Source organism: Ursus maritimus, unplaced genomic scaffold, assembly GCF_017311325.1.
Source record: "Ursus maritimus isolate PB19 unplaced genomic scaffold, ASM1731132v1 scaffold_16, whole genome shotgun sequence".
NCBI classification, from domain to species: domain Eukaryota; kingdom Metazoa; phylum Chordata; class Mammalia; order Carnivora; family Ursidae; genus Ursus; species Ursus maritimus.
This window is the reverse complement of record NW_024424008.1, coordinates 1,174,379-1,193,473: the sequence shown is the minus strand read 5'-3', so window position 1 is coordinate 1,193,473 and position 19,095 is coordinate 1,174,379. Positions and strand designations below refer to the sequence as shown.

Genomic DNA, 19,095 nt, shown 5'->3' with positions numbered 1-19,095 from the left:
AGGGGATGAACACAGAGGCATCTCTTATTCTACAAGATATTTAAATGAAGCAGAGAAAGGTTATAGCTTTAAATGGTAGATCGCTTGAATTTCAACAAACACAACTATAGATTCTTCTTCTTAGTTCTATTCCAAATCTTCATAACCTCTTTCCTTCCCAATGGTCTTTCCTCAGCTTTTGAATCTTTTCTCAATGTCCTTCTTCTCAGAAACTACAAGATGCTCTTAGCTAAAGACCCGTAAATTTCTCATAGCATGGAGTACAAGGTAGATCAAATGGAATTCTTGGAAATAGAGAAGAGGAAACTGAGTTGAAGGTTATTGGCAAAATAGAATGGATCCCCTCCACTTTGAGGGGGCTTTATCTATTGTGATTTGTTACAGTGTTACATATGCTTTTATAAGGTGAATTCTTCACAAAATTGCATTAAGACATTGGGTTAAGAGTCAGAGAAGTAGGGGGAATGAAGCTGTATTTAGAACACATAAGAAGAGGACAGCTATGTGGGATTAATAAACAATACCCATCATATTTTCAGTAAACACTAAATTTATGTATCTTAATCCTAAAGAGAGAATATGGACAATGAGAAATGATTCTGCTAATTCTCTGTCACTTAGTGTCAGGCCGAAAGGGCTGAATCACTGCCTCATGCCCAGTTGTCTGGCACCTTTTCGCTGCTAGAAACTTGGAGTTTAATCTCATCTACAAAGGTGCATGGTTTTCTTTGAGAGTATCTTAAGGGTGGTAGCTTCCACGGCAAAATCACTTCACAGAAGCATACTTGAATGAGAATATCTTTTTTAACTTGGGGAAAAACAGCTTGAATAAACTGTTCTGGTATGTAACAAGAAAAAAAAATAAGACATCAGTTTGCTCCAATTCATCCATATTTACTGATAACTCTTGTTTTCCTCATGAGTCAATATATATCTTTCAAACTTCCCCTTTTGAATAAATGACTTCACCATCCTCCCATTTGCTCAAGCCAGAAATCTCACACACAAAGAAATAAGCCAATCTCATTTTGTTTTTCCCTCCTTCCCATTTCTAATGTATCAGCAAATCGTGGTACTACCTAAAAAATATATCTTGATCTGTTTACATTTTCTTTAGTCAAAATCAGCATTCTCAGCTGGATTATTTTGATGGCTTTCTAACTACTATCCTTTCTTTGATCTTGCTTAATTATCCATTCCTCACAAAGCAGTCCAAGTGATCATTTAAAAATGCAAATTTCAATATGTCACTAGGCCCTCCTCTACTGTAATTTTTAAGTTCTCCAATGTGTTTTCATCACATTTGTGGTAAAACAAAGTTCCCGTGTTATCTGTAAGGCCCTGTGAGACCCGACCACTGCCTGGATCCCTGATGGTATCTATTGTCTCTCTCTTGTTTGCTCACCAAGCTCCAGGCATGCTAATTTCCCCCTCTAAATGGAACACTCTCCCTCCACATCTTCATGGGGCCAGCTGTCATGGTTATTCCGGTCCAGCTCAAATGTCACTTCCTCAGAGCCAGAGCCGCAGTCCCAGATCATCCATTACTAAACTGTATGCAACATCCTCCCCCTCAGTCTCTATTCAGTTGTGCTGTTTTATTTTCAAATTGAACTTCTATTTATCTAAATGCTTCTTATTTCTTTTCTAACTTCATTTATGGCTTATAAGATCAGTGACTTCAGTACTTAAAATGTCATGCTTATCACACAGAGGAGGCTCAGAAAATCCTGGGTGAATTAACGTATATACATATAATTGTATAAATGCATGTGTGTGTACGTACATATGCACATACAGATATGTGTACATGTATGCATGTATACATATATTTACATATAATCGATGTATAGATGGAATGGGTTTATGAATGTACACAATATGTTAGGTACCTCACTAGGTGTTGAGCAAGGCAAATCAAACATGGTTTCTATATTCGAGTAGTCCACAATCTAGTGGCAGAAGGGATGTCGAGACCTTCTTAAAGGACATACCTCTTCCCTCCACAAACAGGCAACTCCGTAAGCAGTAATAGGGCTCTCATTTATTATTGCCTAAGACAGGTTCAGAAGTGCATGGCTGGATATGAAAGGAAGGAGATCAAGAAGATGGCTGTTTAAATACAAATGGAGAATTTGAAAAGGGAGAAATCAGGTTTACATAACTCTAGGGAGTTATGGTAATGGGTCTACAGAAAAGTAAAAAGAAAGAGAAAGAAATTACATGGAAATAAGATAAATTTTTTCAAACTGAAGGATAAAGTCAATCATGAGCCATATCCTTAGCTGGCCTAAGCATTTATTCCAGCTCCAGGGCCTGCAATTATCTAACTTCCAATTAGTCTAGGCTATTATAATGAACAGTGAGTAGCTCTATAGTGACTGGGAGGAGGCTAATAAGCACATAATGTTTGTCTTCCCAAAACTATTCCATGAAGTAGGGAGGCAAAGTACCTCTTCCTCCTATCTGTCTGCTCCTTAGCAATGGTGGTAGTGGTACAGCTTTTCTTTCCATATGTGTTTTCTCTTAGACTCCTGGGACTTTTGTTGAGAATTCAGAGAAGTCCTACATGTGCAGGATAACGTGGGTTAGGAATCACTGTGAAGGTAAGCATAGTCAGGTCAGGGTTGGGTTCCTTGAAATCCTTCAAGTATGGATTCTTCTGCATAGTTGATGGACATGGTTTCTAAATGTAGTGTGTATCAGAAATTTCCTGGGGAACTTGTGAGAATGCAGATGATCATATGAAACACCAAGGATTTAGTGAAGTAGGGAGGGGATCGTCCCTGGAATACGCAGTTAAGGACACAGAGGATACAACAAGTTGTCCTAAGAATGTATTTTGAGAAACAATGGCTTATACTGATGTCATTATTACCTTTAAGAGAGAATTCTGAGATGATATAGTTGGAGTGATACCTTGACAGTGGAGCTTCATTTCTGTGGCAATAACTAAGAAAAAAAGACATCTCTTCTGGATAGACCCAACATGTGGCCCAACAATAGTTCCAGTTCCTTCCTGTTGACTGGTTTTCCAGGCTTGGAGGCAGTTCACCACTGGATTTCCACACCCTTCTTTTTCATCTACATCTCTATCCTTTTAGGCAACAGTACCCTCCTTCTTCTCGTTAAGGAAGACCACAACCTTCATGAGCCTATGTACTACTTCCTGGCCATGCTGGCAGCCACAGACCTAGGGTTGACCTTGACCACAATGCCTACGGTGCTGAGAGTCCTCTGGTTGGACCACAGGGAGATTGGAAAAGTAGCCTGTTTTTCTCAAGCCTACTTTATACACTCACTTGCCTTTGTAGAGTCTGGTGTTTTGCTTGCTATGGCTTATGATAGTTTTATTGCCATTTGCCACCCCCTTAGATATACCTCTATACTCACTAATAATCAAGTTCTGAAAATTGGGCTGGGAGTTCTGATGAGGGGCTTTGTATCTGTTATCCCCCCGATCTTACCCCTTTACTTTTTCCCCTATTGCCATTCCCATGTCCTCTCCCATGCATTCTGCCTTCACCAGGATGTCATCAAACTGGCCTGTGCTGATACCACCTTCAATCGCCTGTATCCAGTGGTGCTTGTAGTCCTTATATTTGTGCTGGATTCTCTGCTTATCCTCATCTCCTATGTGTTGATACTCAAGAGCGTCCTGAGCATTGCCTCCAAAGAAGAGAGGGCCAAGGCCCTTAACACCTGTGTCTCCCATATCTGCTGTGTCCTGGTTTTCTATGTCACAGTGATCGGATTGTCTCTGATTCATCGGTTTGGGAAGCAGGTCCCACATAATGTCCACCTCACTATGAGTTACGTATATTTTCTTTTCCCTCCACTAATGAATCCTATAATCTACAGTGTCAAGACCAAGCAGATCCAGAGTGGCATTCTTCGCCTTTTTACTACCCATAGAGTTGAAGTGTGATCTCTGACCATCATAATCCCTCAAACAGAGTGTGAGAACTCTTGAGTTTTGGCAGGGAAACAAAGAAGTCTCCTATCAAACACCCATGATCAGATATCTTGGTAAAATACTTGTTAAAGTAAAACTACAAATTATCCTACATGATCTCTGTAAGCTCAGGTCTTTGGTCTAATCTAATTTGTGCAATTATTTAAAAGAAAATTTTTGTATACTTTAGCCACTCAATTTTTGTGTTAACAATACTCTAGCTATTTAAATGTGTGTCTATAATGTATCTAAAATATATTTCTTTGGGGTTCAGAAGGTGGCAGATAGGAACAGAGTTATAAGGATATAAAATAATAGTTGGTTTGCATAAAATAAAGTTTGGTCTATTTATATCCAATCCAATCTAACTCCCATGAATTGCTCCACAGATATTCACACAAATTGTGGGAACCTGTATGTTTGGCCACTGATGGCCTGGAATTTTCCTGTAAAGAAGTATGAATTCTTCCTCACTCAGTGTTGTAATCCCTTATCATCCCAAACATATCATTGATGCTTCCCCTTTCCATCAAATGATCATTAATTTGTCTCAAGAACTATAAGCTTATATTTATTCCCCAAGGCAGGACTTACTTATGAAAAACTAGTTTGTGATAAGAGGAACCATGGATAAAAGAGAAGAAACAGATGTAGTCAGTACTCCGTTCCATCTTTTCCCTCATTCTTATCCTACTACTCCACCTTTAGCTCTGATGTTGGTCCCACCTCCAGAATATCCACCAGTGGCTAACTAGACTAAGTGGAAGAGATGATTTCTTTTCTCTCCTTTTACTACGAAAAAGCTTGAGGGACTGAAGGAAGAGATTTCCACATTTTGATTGAAATTTTCTGATGAGTTGGGAAGCGACTGCAACTCAAGTCAAAATAGCCTCCGAGGTGGAGGCTGTGTTTTCGTTACATCTCGATTAGGGCACAGAAAGAAGAAGGGGAGCCAGGAGAAGGAATATATGAAAGATGCTATTGATGTGATTGGTGCTTTGTCCAGATCACTTTACAGAACTGTGCACCTACTCCTTGCTCTCATGAGTGTTAGCTGCTCACCATTCACATTTGCTGCTTTCTTCAGGTTACTATTCTCAAGTCAGTTGGAACTGCTTCACCAAGATTATAGTCCCTTCTTCCCAGGAGGCAGACCGTAGGCGAAAAACAGCTCTTTCCCTCCTAAAGCTAAACTCCAGTTGGGACTATGTCCTTGCTTATCTCCTTCCCCTGCCTACCCTGTTTTTTCTTGCCCCCTGTTTCCAGAGAGTATTCATTAATAAATTGCATACATCTGAATCCCTGTCTCAGGTTTTGCTCACAGGGAGCCCAGCACAAGAAAACACAACTCTCACCTCTTTCCTGATTCATCAAGAGATTTAATTATGAAAGGACTGCGCTTATAAAAAGAGAGCAACTGTATGTTTTACTCACTTTTTTCATTCTTGTATTTGATGATATCCAAGTAACACAGCTTGGATACTAAACTCTGTGTATGTGTGTGTGTGTGTGCGTACGTGTGTGTGTGTGTGCACGCACACGTGCATGCAATGGTAAGTTACATTCTATTTCTCATTGTCCATTTTCCCAAAGTACAGGAAATGAAAGCTAAAAAATTCAGGAAAGCAAACCTGGCTGACCGTTTGGTCAATGATTAATGAAATGATTGCTCTTGTTTAGGAAGTTCATTTCTTCTTTGCAAGTAATTGAGGGAACAAATTCATTGAAAAGAGGCTATGGGGGGAGAACAGAAATGGGGAGACCAGGGAAGAGATTAAAGGAATACCTCTATTTATCTATACAAAAGAACTACAAATGACCACAATCCACTTAGGCATTTATTTTTCTTAAAAATCTATTTTATGAATTAACATAAGCATATCATTTCCTTGGATGTAGGTTACTATCATCACAAAGTGTAGAGTTTCATGTCAATCTTATATCGGCGTGTCTGTGGTAAAATGCAGGGCACCAAAAGCAACCTATTTGCAAAAGTATATCCCAGGAAACACTGCAAATACGTTTTGTATTCATAAGCCAGGTGGATTTCAGATCGGTCCACTGCACCAGCACACCAGCCCATAAGTGAATCTCCATCAGGACAGGTTAGTGAAGTCTGAAATTTAGCTTATCATCACTGAATATTTAAAAAAAAATAAAAGGAACTTATATGGAGTCACTATTAGAGGACTTCATGATAAATAAATAAATTCACTAGTGCCTATTGAGATGAATAATCAGCATGTAGTTATAGGAGATCTAAGGTTTATAAGAACATGTATTAGGAAGAAGTCTTTGCCAGTATCATCCTTGCTCTTCCAAAGAATGTTTTAAGTATACAGCATAAGCTATAATTTAAAGGATAATCTACCATAAGGATATTGAATTTGAATGAGAAAATGAAAGGCTAATCATGCATTTCTCTGGATGAAAGACAAAACCCAGTCTAAAAATGATCAGAAAGAGAGTCAGAAATATTAGAGATACATTGAAAAATCCTCACCTGATCTAAAAAGTGAGCAGATTATTCCTCTTCCAAATATAAAATGAACTAATGGCAAGTGAGAGGCATACGAATTCACTCTGCTAATTAATAAATAATTGCTGGATTCTTTCTCAGGAGATGTAGATATCTATAGGGTAAATGAAAGGAGATGTATTTGTACTTATTAATTTTATATTAAATTAGATATTCAGAGTTATTAGAAATATTTAAAGGACCCAGGGGTCTCTATATCCAATTAAAGAATGTCAGTCAATTTTTATTTTATAGCCTAAGTCCTCAGAGAGTATCATTGTTATGAATAAGCTCATAGACAAAATTTGTTTTTATAGGAAATTTAGAAGTTTATGCCCCTATAGTTCTATTGCTTGTCACCAAGCTGACAGGTGGTAGGAACAGTAAAGAAGCACCATAAAAATAGGTAAGATGAGATGGACCGTTCAGAGGATAATTTTAAAAGATGGGATCTGCCTGGACTAGGGTGGAGTGCTGAAGGCTTACAGATAATAGAATTGAACTCCCTAGAAAAAAGAAGGCTGGTGACATCAACACAGGCTTGCTCAACAAATAGCAAAAAATTCCTAGGAAAAAGACTTCTCTGAATCCTTAGTGAAAGTATTTAGTTAGAATGCCCAAATGTTACCTTCATATATGTTATAAATATTATGGGGTAGGAATAGCCCTTAAACTGTGTGACACCGGAGCTCTGATCCATTGCCAGAGAATGGTAGGTAAGGCCAGAGGAAAATATTTTAACTCAAAAGGTAAGATACTTTTACTGATGAGGCTGTGTGACTATCTTCAAAACACATGTTCTCATGAAGATTGAGCTCTGTGACCCAGAGGGAGGCAGGCACTGACCGTATGACCCTTGTCAGGAAGCACCACCTCAAAGAAAGGCTTTCATTACGGGAGATGGGAGGTTCTTCCAAATCTGAGAGAGTCTGCTACTGTGATCCTATACTTCACAGGCAGTGCTGTAGGAAATATGAAAGGAATGAATACGGTTTGGAAAACACATGCATGACAGAGCCATAAAGGCCACTTAAGGAAATGGTGCCCCCCACCTCCTCCCAGTGCCCCCAAACCTGGCTGCTTGGAGTGGTGGTTGATATGGACTAACCTCGGCTCCCGTTCTCCAGTGACTGGTCTTAGGCCTCACGTGGAATGTTATCCTGACTGGGGCGTCTTGCAGCAAATGACCTTCTACTTGTTCTAGAGAAAGTGGTGCTTCCGGGAATGGAGTTACACACCGGGGTGGGGAGCCCTGCGGACGAGAGGGTAAATCTTCCTACTGATGGAACATGGGGAAAGCTTTGAAATCTTGTGGATTATCTCAGGGGCTCACTCCGTCACCTCATTTTCAGTTCAAAATATGGCTCTCCCAAATCAATTCATCCTTAAGTATGCATTTAGTACAGAGTTTTCAGGGAAAGGAAATTCAGACTCAAATCATTCTGAGACTGACTCCTAAACATCACTTCCCAAATCCGACTGACTTTCAGAAAGACTTACGGGCAGAGGAGAGTTCAGGAGGAGCTTAATTGAATCTGAAATGTCAGAAACCAAAATGTGACCCACGTGGTTTACCACATTGCACCCAGCCTCATTTTAAAGTCTTACAGTTGGGCTAGGCTCCAGGACAAATTTAGGAGACAAAGCTAAGACAAGACAAGAGAGTTCGTCAGATCCTTATCCTCGTCAGAATGTGAATACAGTCCTTTCTACTCAAGAATGAATTGTTAGAGGAAGTCAAGAATGGAAAGAACACCTTCTCCATGTCCACTAGTTCACTCCATTATTACTTAAAAGAAGACTTGTTACTTGACTTGTATGGTTCCAAACACAAGAACTATCATCTCTGGATCAGACTTACTAGGAGGAAGATATAAAGCTTACTGTTTGAAAGAATTTATCAGTACTTGGACTCATTTGTGAGATAATATCACGTTAAGAATGCGTATGTGAAGTAGTGTAATAAGTGGTCTCATGTGAAACCAAAGGAAGGTAATGTCGGAGAACTATCGAACTGCATCTGAGGTTAGTGAGATTACTTGCTCCCGGATTCAGGAATGGCAAAGTCAAATGCAATTTTGATGGTCTCGTCTCTGTTCAGGTGGGGATCAGAAAGGACAAAGGTGATGTGACAGCACGATTTCCCTTTGCTAGACAAAGCTACAATTCTGCTTTCTGTCTGTAGTGACAATGTGGAGTTATAGGACTCAGCTCTGGGGGCCCTCATCCTTCCCCAGAGGAGGCCAGGAGAAGATTTCCCAGAAGCTTAATTATCCAGTAGCCAAAGGGACCCAGAAGAAGCATTTTTTTCTATATAAATAACTTCACCAATTAATCTTATTAGTGGTCTTCGAAGATAATATTTGCATCAGGTTCTATATCAAGACCACAATTACCTCTCCCCTTAATTCCTGGTGCCCCAGGCAAGGCTCTGGTGACCATGGGAGAATGGGCTGGAGATAATAGAGAAGAAATTGAAGATGACTGCTCTTCTTGGACTCCTCTTCCTTCATGCAGATATTGCAAGATGGGGAATACGGGAGTGAGGAAAGCTATGCGTATCCGTGGGCTGAGGCTGTGTCCAGTGTAACAGATTGTCACAAAAAAGTTCAGCTCCCTAGGAAATACTGACCCCCCCAACATACGCAGTGCATTCTTGTTTTGTCTTCTTTTGTTTTTGTTTTAAATCATGGATGCACATATAAATAATTAAGAGATCCAGGTTGCTACCTAGACTTTCTTGTTAGCCCAGAGCTACCAAGAATATTTTTTTCCTACAATAGGAACATTCTTTGGAAGAGGCAGGCAGAGGAAGAGAGACTGATGTTGGGAGTACAGGTTCAGGGCAGGGTCACATGACATTCAGCTTTCAATATCACATCTTTTCCTCCTCTGGTGTTATTCTCAATGTTCCGTTTTCTTTCTCACACATCTCCCTATGTTACCTTTCTGTCCTCTCTTTCCTCTTCTTTGTGCTTTATGCCTTCGGTAATTTGACTAATTCTCAGTTATAGCTCAAAACTGTGTGTTGTCTTCTTACCCCAATGCCTATCCTTAAGAGTTGTTGTTCCTTTAAGGCTTGGGAATGATCACAGTGTAAGAGCTCCACTGCGGGTAAGACACAGTTAGGACTAGTCAGGAACGTCCACCACTGAGAAAAAAATTAGGGTCTGGAGGGCCTGATGGTGACCACATATGCAGGGTGTTGGTGAGTTATTGGTGACTCTTAACTGGACATTTGCTTGGGAAAAGGCTGTACTTTGTTTGATCAGTCAACTTACACATTAGCCAATTAGTGTATCAGTAAGTACTATTTGGAAGTCAATGTTACTACATGAATCAGTTTAACTATCAGCTTACCAGCCAATTAGTGTATCACTGTGTTAAAAATAAGACCATTGAAATTTCATTAATGACCTGATAATCTATGTCAAAATCTGTCATTACTTCCAGGAAGACCAGTGTATCCATAGAACACTCAATGAAGAAAGCAACGTTAGCATTGGATTGAAAATACATGCATGTTTTAGTTGGAATGAATTAATTAGAGCATTTAGGTCTGAAAGACTGGTAATAAAATGTAAAAAACAAAACGTTTTGCAGTGAGGTTTGTGCTAGGACATGGATGATGGGGAAGAGATACATGGGACATAGCTACAGGGAGAGGGCAAAGTGAGGCATAAGATTTAAACCCAATAAAAGTGTAATGGACGCCAGAAGGAGGGAATAGGACAATGACGGGATGGAGACGACGTCAGCTGAATCCTAGGTGCATGTACAAGGAAGGCAGAAATCACTAGACGAGCCTAGGCAAGGCCAACTGGAATTAGCTGAACGATGTATATGACAGCAAAAGTAATTGTGTGACGTAAGCCACTGAAGCCACACAGGGCTTTGTCATGTGGCAATTTTTTTTACATTGGCTAATTGACACAATAAGTAACTTGCATAAACTCTCCAAATATTAGTTTAATATTTAATGCTAGTGGATTTGTCTAGATGACCAACACTTGTTTCCAATATCACAGTTCTGTAGGTCAGAGTCTGGTAGGCTTGACTGGTTCTCTGTTTAGGCTGTAATAAGGCCACCATCAAGGCGATGGCCGGGCTAGGGTCTTGTATGAAATTTCTAGGGAAGAATCCACTTCCAAGTGAATTCATGTTGTTGGCAGAATGTATTTGCTTATGACACCAAGAATGATGTCCCTACTTTTTTGCAGGCTGTCAGCTGGCGCCCTCTCCCTGCTCCAGTAGCTGCTTGAAATCTTTCTCATGTGGCTCCCTGTATCTTCAAACTAGTAACTATCCGTCAAGTTCTTCTCAAATGTTGAATCATTTTGGGTTCTCGTTCCACCATTAGCCTAAATTTTTTGCCACTAGTGAAAAATCTTTGATTTTAAGGGCTCATGTGATTAGATTTGGTCCACGCTGTCTTTTCATGGCTGGGTAGCTCATTTCATTTTAGTGAGATAGATATGATCGTCTTTAGGTAAAAGTTAGGAATTGAAAAAAGTCACTTCTGCGTTTCCATCTGCTGCCTTTGGCACCAAATGCAATGCTTCCTTGAAGCAGAAAGTTGTAAATTCCATAAAGTTTAGTAATGTAACAGTCCTTGGAGGTTAGGAGGCACCTGGACAGATTTCGGGCACCCCTCTCTGGGACTTTCTGAGTGTGTTGGTCCTATGGGGCTGCATAATATATTTATACATACAAAGTACTAGAGTGTGAACTACAACTCAGGTAAATATGGTATCATCCCACATTTTTGTGACAAGACCATGAGGTTTGTGTCCTTAATGCCAAGTCGATATCTTCATTTATGTAGGTATCATTAATTCCTATTTGTTGAATCAATGAACAGAATACGAATGGTGTATCCAAAATGGAAGGGCAATATAAAACATGCTCTTTCCTATAAAATCTGTTCACAATAGAGAGAAGAAACTAGATGGCAGAACTAGAGATGGACAAAGGTACAGATGGACTGTATTTTAGAGATAGTGGATTAAATAAAATGCAGTATTAAAATTACTTTTAACTTCTTTCTTTTTACTCTTTTTAATGTGGCTACTAGAAAATTTAAAATCACGTACATGGCTCAAATTTTATTCCTATGGAAGAGTTTTGGTCTAGAGAGAGCTTTTTTGTTTCTTCTCAGGGATCCACCATGTGGTCCAACATCAGTGCCGCCCCTTTTCTACTGACTGGCTTCCCAGGTCTGGAGATATTTCATCCTTGGATTTCCATCTCCTTCTTTGTCATTTATGTCTCCATACTCCTCAGCAATGGCACCCTCCTCTTCCTTATCAGAGAAGACCACGCTCTCCATGAGCCAATGTACTACTTTTTGGCTCTATTGGCAGCCACGGACCTTGGAGTGACTTTGACAACGATGCCCACTGTGCTTGGTGTTCTGTGGCTTGATCACAGGGCAATCAGCCATGGAGCCTGCTACTTTCAGGCCTATCTAATCCATTCACTCTCTATCGTGGAATCTGGAGTCTTGCTCGTTATGGCCTATGATCGTTTTATTGCCATCCGCAATCCCCTGAGATACACCTCCATTCTCACCAATGCTAAGGTGGTGAAGATAGGTCTGGGGGTTCTAATGAGGGGATTTATACTTATTGTTCCCATAATCACCACCCTCTCTGGATTCCCCTACTGCAAATCCCATGTCCTCTCCCATGCTTTCTGCCTACACCAGGATGTGATCAAACTGGCTTGTGCCGACATCACCTTCAATAGACTCTATCCTATAGCCCTGGTCTCATTAACCGGTTTCTTGGACTCTGTGCTTATCCTTATCTCTTATATTCTAATCCTTAATACTGTCATGGGAATTGCCTCAGGTAAGGAGCAGGCTAAGGCTTTAAACACTTGTGTCTCTCATATTAGCTGTGTTCTGGTTTTTTATGTCACTGTTACTGGGCTGACCCTCATTCATCGATTTGGGAAATATGTGCCACATGTAGTTCATATTATCATGAGCTATATCTACTTCCTCTTCCCCCCATTTATGAATCCAATAATCTACAGTATGAAGACCAAGCAGATAAGGAATGGTATCAATCGCCTTCTCTCTCTCCATAGAATTTGATTCTGATCTATTTACCTTGGAGTCTCTCCCCACTCTGGCATGGGTTTCTTGGGAGAATGGACTTGATGAAGCCAATGGGACTTACAATCAAGAGGACTGGCATTCCTGTCATTTAAAAGACACAGCCTCATTGCTCTGTTTCTTAGCCCCTTACCCCCATCATACTCCCAAGGACATTGACTTTAGTCCTGTTGCTCTGTTTGCTAGGTTGGTTTGCTATATACTGTCATTTTCTCATCTGGCAGAATTGTCTTCATGGTTACCTGAGGCCAATGATATTTGAAATGGTTGCAGAGTCTATTCATTGAGAGGGAAATTAGATAGCTTGCAAGAGTTCCCTGGCATTTTGTGGGAAACAGTTAAACATTTCTTGTATGCTTGAGAGCACATCAGAGATGACAGAGGGTCTTAGACAACCCTACCAGTATTGTATGTGCTAGAGTGGATCAGAAATAAATAAGAATAAGCACTGGGTGTTATATGCAACTGATGAATTATTGAACACTATATCTGAAACTAATGATGCACTATATGCTGGCTAATTGAATTTCAATTAAAAAAAAAAAGAAAGGAATGAGAATAAGATATTCAGACCAAGAGAGAGCTTGTTGCCAAAACCACCCAAGGCCAAAGAAGAACTTAGATTCCAGCAGATGCTGGTGTAGCTAGATGCCCACCATAGATAGATTAATGAGAAGTCTCTGAGTTGCTGGTATCTGGTGTCTTCAGACTTGGGGATGAGGACTTCAAACCACTACAATAAAATAAAGTTCCATTTCTTGCACACCTGAGCTTTTGTTCAGTGTTCTGCAGTTCATAACCTTGACACATGCTTAATGGAAAAGGATACTAGCCAAAGAAACATTCTGATATGTACACAGGGGCAACATTTTGTCTTTTTCTGGATTGAGGGGATGGTAGTGAAATATTTTCAGGAAATATTGTAATTGTATGGACTTGAAACCCATAAGACATTTAAGGAAAGTTCTGTCAGGGCCTCCCATACATTTTATTCCATGCAGGGTAAACATGATGAGAATCTGTACATCAGCAAAATAGGAAGAAAAGCTCTATTTTATTATTTCATCAAAAGGTAAAGAGGTCTATAGAGAAAGATGTACATTCAACGAAATTATAGAAAATATGTTGGCAAATTGAATGCCAATGTATTCAATCAATAATTAGTCCATGACTTTTTTTTTTCTAACTGGAGAAGAAATTTCATATCCCTATGTCTTACCAGATGGCTGGAATGATTTCCTATAACCAATAGATTCTCTTGTAAAATAATTTATTTCTCCATTGGAAATGGTTATTTATAAAATAATCTTTGAAAACCATTGATTTAGATCTTCCATCACTGTTTGTTTTCATTCTTTTTTTTAAATGATTTTTTTATTATATTATGTTAGTCACCATACAGTACATCCCTAGTTTCTGATGTAAAGTTCGATGATTCATTACTTGCGTACAACACCCAGTGCAACATGCAATACGTGCCCTCCTTACTATCCATCACCAGCCTATCCCATTCCCCCACCCCCTCCCCTCCGAAGCCCTCAGTTTGTTTCTCAGAGTCCATAGTCTCTCATGCTTCATTCCCCCTTCTAATTACCCCCCCTTTCTTTATCCCTTTCTTCTCCTACCGATCTTCCTAGTTCTTACGTTCCATAGATGAGAGAAACCATATGATAATTGTCTTTCTCTGTTTCCATTCTTAATTCACCTAACTTTTCCCCCTCATTTTAATTAGGTTTTCCCTATTGATTCTATGAAAGAGAAGAGAATAATGGATCAATTGACCTGTACAGTCCAGGCAGTTTAAAAATTAAAAGAATATATAACAAGAGCTTAAAAACAAGGGAAAATACATTTTAAAAAAATCAAGGCAATGGTGATATAAGTAAGTCTAACATAATAAGTATCTCTAATAGAGTGATGCCTAGAAATGAATTCAGAGAAAAACAATGAAACATATGAGGCAATTCCATAGTTATAAACTATTTAAAGAAGGTATAACAGGCATGATCTTTATTTTTTATCATCTATCTATATATATCCAAAAGCATCTTAAAAATTTAAGATTTCATGGAAATATAGTTACCAATTTTATTATACCATCTTATTATCTATAAAATTATATCCTATCTTTTATAATATATACTCTGTTCTCAAACTTCCCCAAATAAAATGCGTAGAGTTTACCTAGATATATGGAATATACTATTACATTTAAAAAGGCTAAAACTGTAATCATGTTATACCTTTGACTATAGTAAATTTACTTGCTTCAATTTATTCTTAAGAAATATGGAAAATTTGCTTTAAAAAAAGCACAGTATGGTAGAAAGAATGTAGTCTTGGAGCAAAAGTCTACTTTTGTCTCCTTCACATACAACCTTTGTGATGTTGAACAAGTCATTAAATCTCTGAGCCTTATTAATTAAGAATAATAAAATGCATGCTATCGGCATTCGTATGTCCTGTTAATTATATCAATATCATTGTACTGGCAAAGCCAGACATCTGAAGTGTTCGACCCATCAGCACTAAAATAGAAGGGAAGAACTTTGAGCCAGTAGGAAGTCATTTAATATATGATGATTCTTTCACATGATGAAATACATAGTTAATACGAATAAAAATTGTAAGTTTTATTTTTATTTTTTTCCTGGGAAAAGGTTTATTTATTTATTTATTTATTTATTTATTTATTTATTTATATTAGGTTCAGTTAGCCACTGTATAGTACATAGTTAGTTTTTGATGTAGCGTTCAATGATTTTTAGTTATGTATCTTAACTAAAAATTATAAGTTTTATTTTTTATTTTTATTTTTTAAAGATTTTATTTATTTATTTGACAGACAGAGAGACAGCCAGTGAGAGAGGGAACAAGCAGGGGGAGTGGGAGAGGAAGAAGCAGGCTCCCAACCGAGGAGCCTGATGCGGGGCTCGATCCCAGAACGCCGGGATCATGCCCTGAGCCGAAGGCAGCCGCTTAACGACTGAGCCACCCAGGCGCCCCCAAAATTGCAAGTTTTAAACAGCCTTTGGAAATGATGATGCGCCCTCAAGCTTCTCCCTCGGTCATTCCCAACCAACATAGCTTCCCCTACGAGGACACCAGGACATCCAGTCCTTTGACACTTGTATTTTTGATTCCTTCTTGTCCTCATTTACCTTGACAACTTAGACGGTTTTATTTTCAGTTCTTTGGAAACTCTTATGCGGTATCCTATGTGTTTTGTGCGTTTGATTGTGTGTTTTGGCTTATTTTAAATTAATCCTAGGCATTTCATTCTTTTAGACTCTCCTGAGAAAACTTAACCAAACAAAGCAAAACGATGTAGATCTTAACATTTTCCAGGCCTTGTGCCAACACATACGTAAATAACTTACACTATTGTTACCTCATTCTTAGGAGTATTTATTTAATCTTTGCGACAGTCTTTTCAATGACTTCCATCATCCCCTTCTCACTGATGAAGGAGCCTCAGTGTTAAGTATGTAAAGACACAGAACCTATAGGTAGGGCTGGGCTCGTACTCATACTCCAGGGCTCCCGCTCTTAGCTATGAATTCCAGTAATTTGAAATAAAGTTTCCAATCTAATCTAATCTGATCTAATTATTGATTGTTCTCAAGTCCCTCCCCCTGCTCTCATATTTGTTTTCTGAACGCAAGACGCACATACATAACTAGCGAGGAGGCATTTCTACCCAACTGCTTACAGACACACCAGGCCCTAACCTGAATGATTCGCTTCATTCTTTCTTCCAGATCCAGCATGTAAAACAATGCGTAGTGCACAAGAGCCAAACAACAATTCCTGATCACCTAGTGAAGTCGGTGTCTTCCGTGACCCCTGTATTAATAAATGGACTTGCTCTGCACTCAGATAAAATCAGAGATGCGGATAGCATCTTCCACTGTTCCGTCTCCTTAGTCTACCATCCTCAGTCCACTTCTCATTGCAAATCTTGGATTCTTTCTCCCGTCCACTTCTGTGCTACCCTACCAACAGCATCTCATCTCATCCACACCAACAGTATTTCTCTCCTGGATTATTGCAATTGTATCCTACACACTCCTCAGTCACTCTTCCACCTTTTCAACGTGTCCTTCAAGCTTTCACCAAAGTAAACTTACAACGGGATTACGTGACTGTGATCCCCTCCCCCTTACTTCACACTCGTTGCTCTTAGGGTGAAGTCAAAACTCCTTACATGATTTGTAAGACCCTACATGATTAGAACCTGCTGCCACAGATTCATTTTGTGTCGAATTTTCCCACAAGTTTTTTTAAGCTATACTAAAATTCTTTTTATCTGAATTCATTGTATTTCTTTCTCGCCTTTGGCCTATGCACTTCTTTCCTCTCTGTTTGGAACTAAACTCTATCCTATTTACACCTACTATGCTCCTTACCTTCCTCCTTGTTCAATCCTCAGCTGAAATCACATTTTCTCTGGGAAGTTTTCCCTGATCCCAAAGATATTCCCTACGTGCTTCTCTTAGCGTGCTATCATCTATGCAGTAATGATAGTACTATGAAAATGTATGGTAAAAAGAAGAAAATCTATGGTTAATATTTTCTCCCTGGTACCCACCATATTCCGATGTGTTCATTGTAAAGCTGACACAAAGAGGCTAATGATCTAAAAATAAGGTGATTTTTAAGACAAAAAGTTGACTGTCCCCATACACATGGCTATTAAGAAATTAACTCATGTTCTTCTGAATCAGAACTTATTTCCCCAAAGGAACAGGAAAGAAACAATGCAACTGGAATTCATAAGCTCTAGGATCAGCAATGGTACATGTGGTCCCTGAGAGAAACTGGTATACTTGTGGCGTTGAAGGTAGACAACAGGAAGGACATGCATGGGTTTCTTAAACCCTGATGCTGAGGATTCGGAGGGGGGATCATATAAGCAAGTTCTGATATTCCATCTCTGCTGGCATCTGAGTTTCCAGTCTTCCTCCCACATCCTTTGGGAAATGCATGAATGACCTGAAGACATTGTTGAAGTGGCCCAGCTACTCCCAGAAAGAGGAAAGAGTTCTGGAAGGGAGATCGAGGGGTCTCCTGAGTGGCTGTAAAGCGAACTCTGGGGAAGTGATTCCTACATACATAAGCTTTCTAATGGGGCCTCCCGAGGGAGCTATGTGAGGGAAGCATCTAAACCTGGTCTTCAAATAGGGAAGGAACAAGTCCCTATTACAGCAGCAAGACTGGCGTGGGTGAGTGCCAGGAACAGAAATACGGAATGACTCTTTTCCTTTCTGATGTTATACGCAGTCAAAAGGAGCATTTAATAAATTTTTCCAGAGGGCTGCATCGAGGGAAGATTCCAGCTGAGGTGAGAGACATCTACTGCACAGACTTCTTCCTTTTTTTCAATAAGTGTATTAAAGAAACTATGCTAGATTTGGCTTTTCTAATCTGTAACCCTTGGGTTGGCATCATCATAACCATGAGTGCCCTAAATTGTGTGCTTTTCTCCATTTTTCTAGGTAGAAGGTTATAGTTTTTATCAGATCCTAACAACATGCATGTGCACCTGTGCATGTGTATGTGTGTGTGTCTACACTTTAGGAACTGCTGTCTTAGGAAGGGCATGTGAGACTCTCTAGGAAAAGTAGAAAACCTGAGACTCTATTTCTGGCCCATCACTCTTGTACCTATACGGCGTATCCCTCATTCCACTCAGGAGGAAATGGAGCAGATGAGAAGAGCAGATGGGGGGGGGCAGGATTAACGCTCTCCTCTCTGGTCACCTGTGCATTTGGACTTTGTGATGGATTCATTTTTCACTATTTCCTTTTGAGGTCCATATATCTTTCTTATCCTTTCTTTCCTCGTATACCCAAGCCCCCTCTGCTTCTTCCCTTCCCCCATATCCACTGAGAGTCAAGTTGTGCTCTCAGACTGAGCAGTATGGTCTGTTCCTATTGATGTCTATGTGTGTGTGTATGGGTTTTGTGTGTGTGTGTGTGTGTGTGTGTGTGTGTGTGTGTGTTGTTACAAGTCTAGGAATCCTGTTTACCTAGAAAAACATCATAACATGAAAATCAGGTTGGTAAATTATCTGGATGTTTTCAGCATTAGGGACCCTGTTGAGACATTCATTGACAATGCTTTGCATAAAATTGCACAGTGATCAAGCCCAATTTTAAGCTCCGCTGGTGTGTATTGTGAGATTCTTCAAGATCGATACTGTGCTTATGAAATAGTTTTCTCAGCAATCAACATAGTGGTGGTCGTGTGGTGTGTGCTCACTAATTCTCTGCACATTCGAAATAGTAATCTTTCCACTTGTCCCAGGTGAGACTGAGGGGTGGTGCTTCTACTGGCTGTCCACACCTTCAGGCGTACAGCATCCTTTGGGGACAGTTCATCAGATAGTGATAAGACAATTCCCCCAGAACTTTAGGAAGTCACTAAAGAAAAAACATGTTCTGAGTTGGGAGCTGCCTCTCTCCACCTAGATGAATTAATTCTTGTGTGCCTGATGTA

General features: G+C 39.6%; 2 protein-coding genes across 2 annotated transcripts; both read left to right on the top strand.

Annotated features, from left to right (window-relative positions):
- The first annotated feature begins 2,989 nt into the window (after positions 1-2,989).
- LOC103680117 (olfactory receptor 51B5) lies at positions 2,990-3,928 on the top strand. Its single transcript, XM_008709652.2, has one exon. It carries the CDS (start codon positions 2,990-2,992, stop codon positions 3,926-3,928), a length of 939 nt encoding a protein of 312 aa, XP_008707874.2.
- A 7,697-nt stretch (positions 3,929-11,625) lies between these two features.
- On the top strand, positions 11,626-12,573 carry LOC103680118 (olfactory receptor 51B2-like). The gene has a single exon (XM_008709654.2). It carries the CDS (start codon positions 11,641-11,643, stop codon positions 12,571-12,573), a length of 933 nt encoding a protein of 310 aa, XP_008707876.1. The 5' UTR covers positions 11,626-11,640.
- The last annotated feature ends 6,522 nt before the right edge of the window (positions 12,574-19,095 follow it).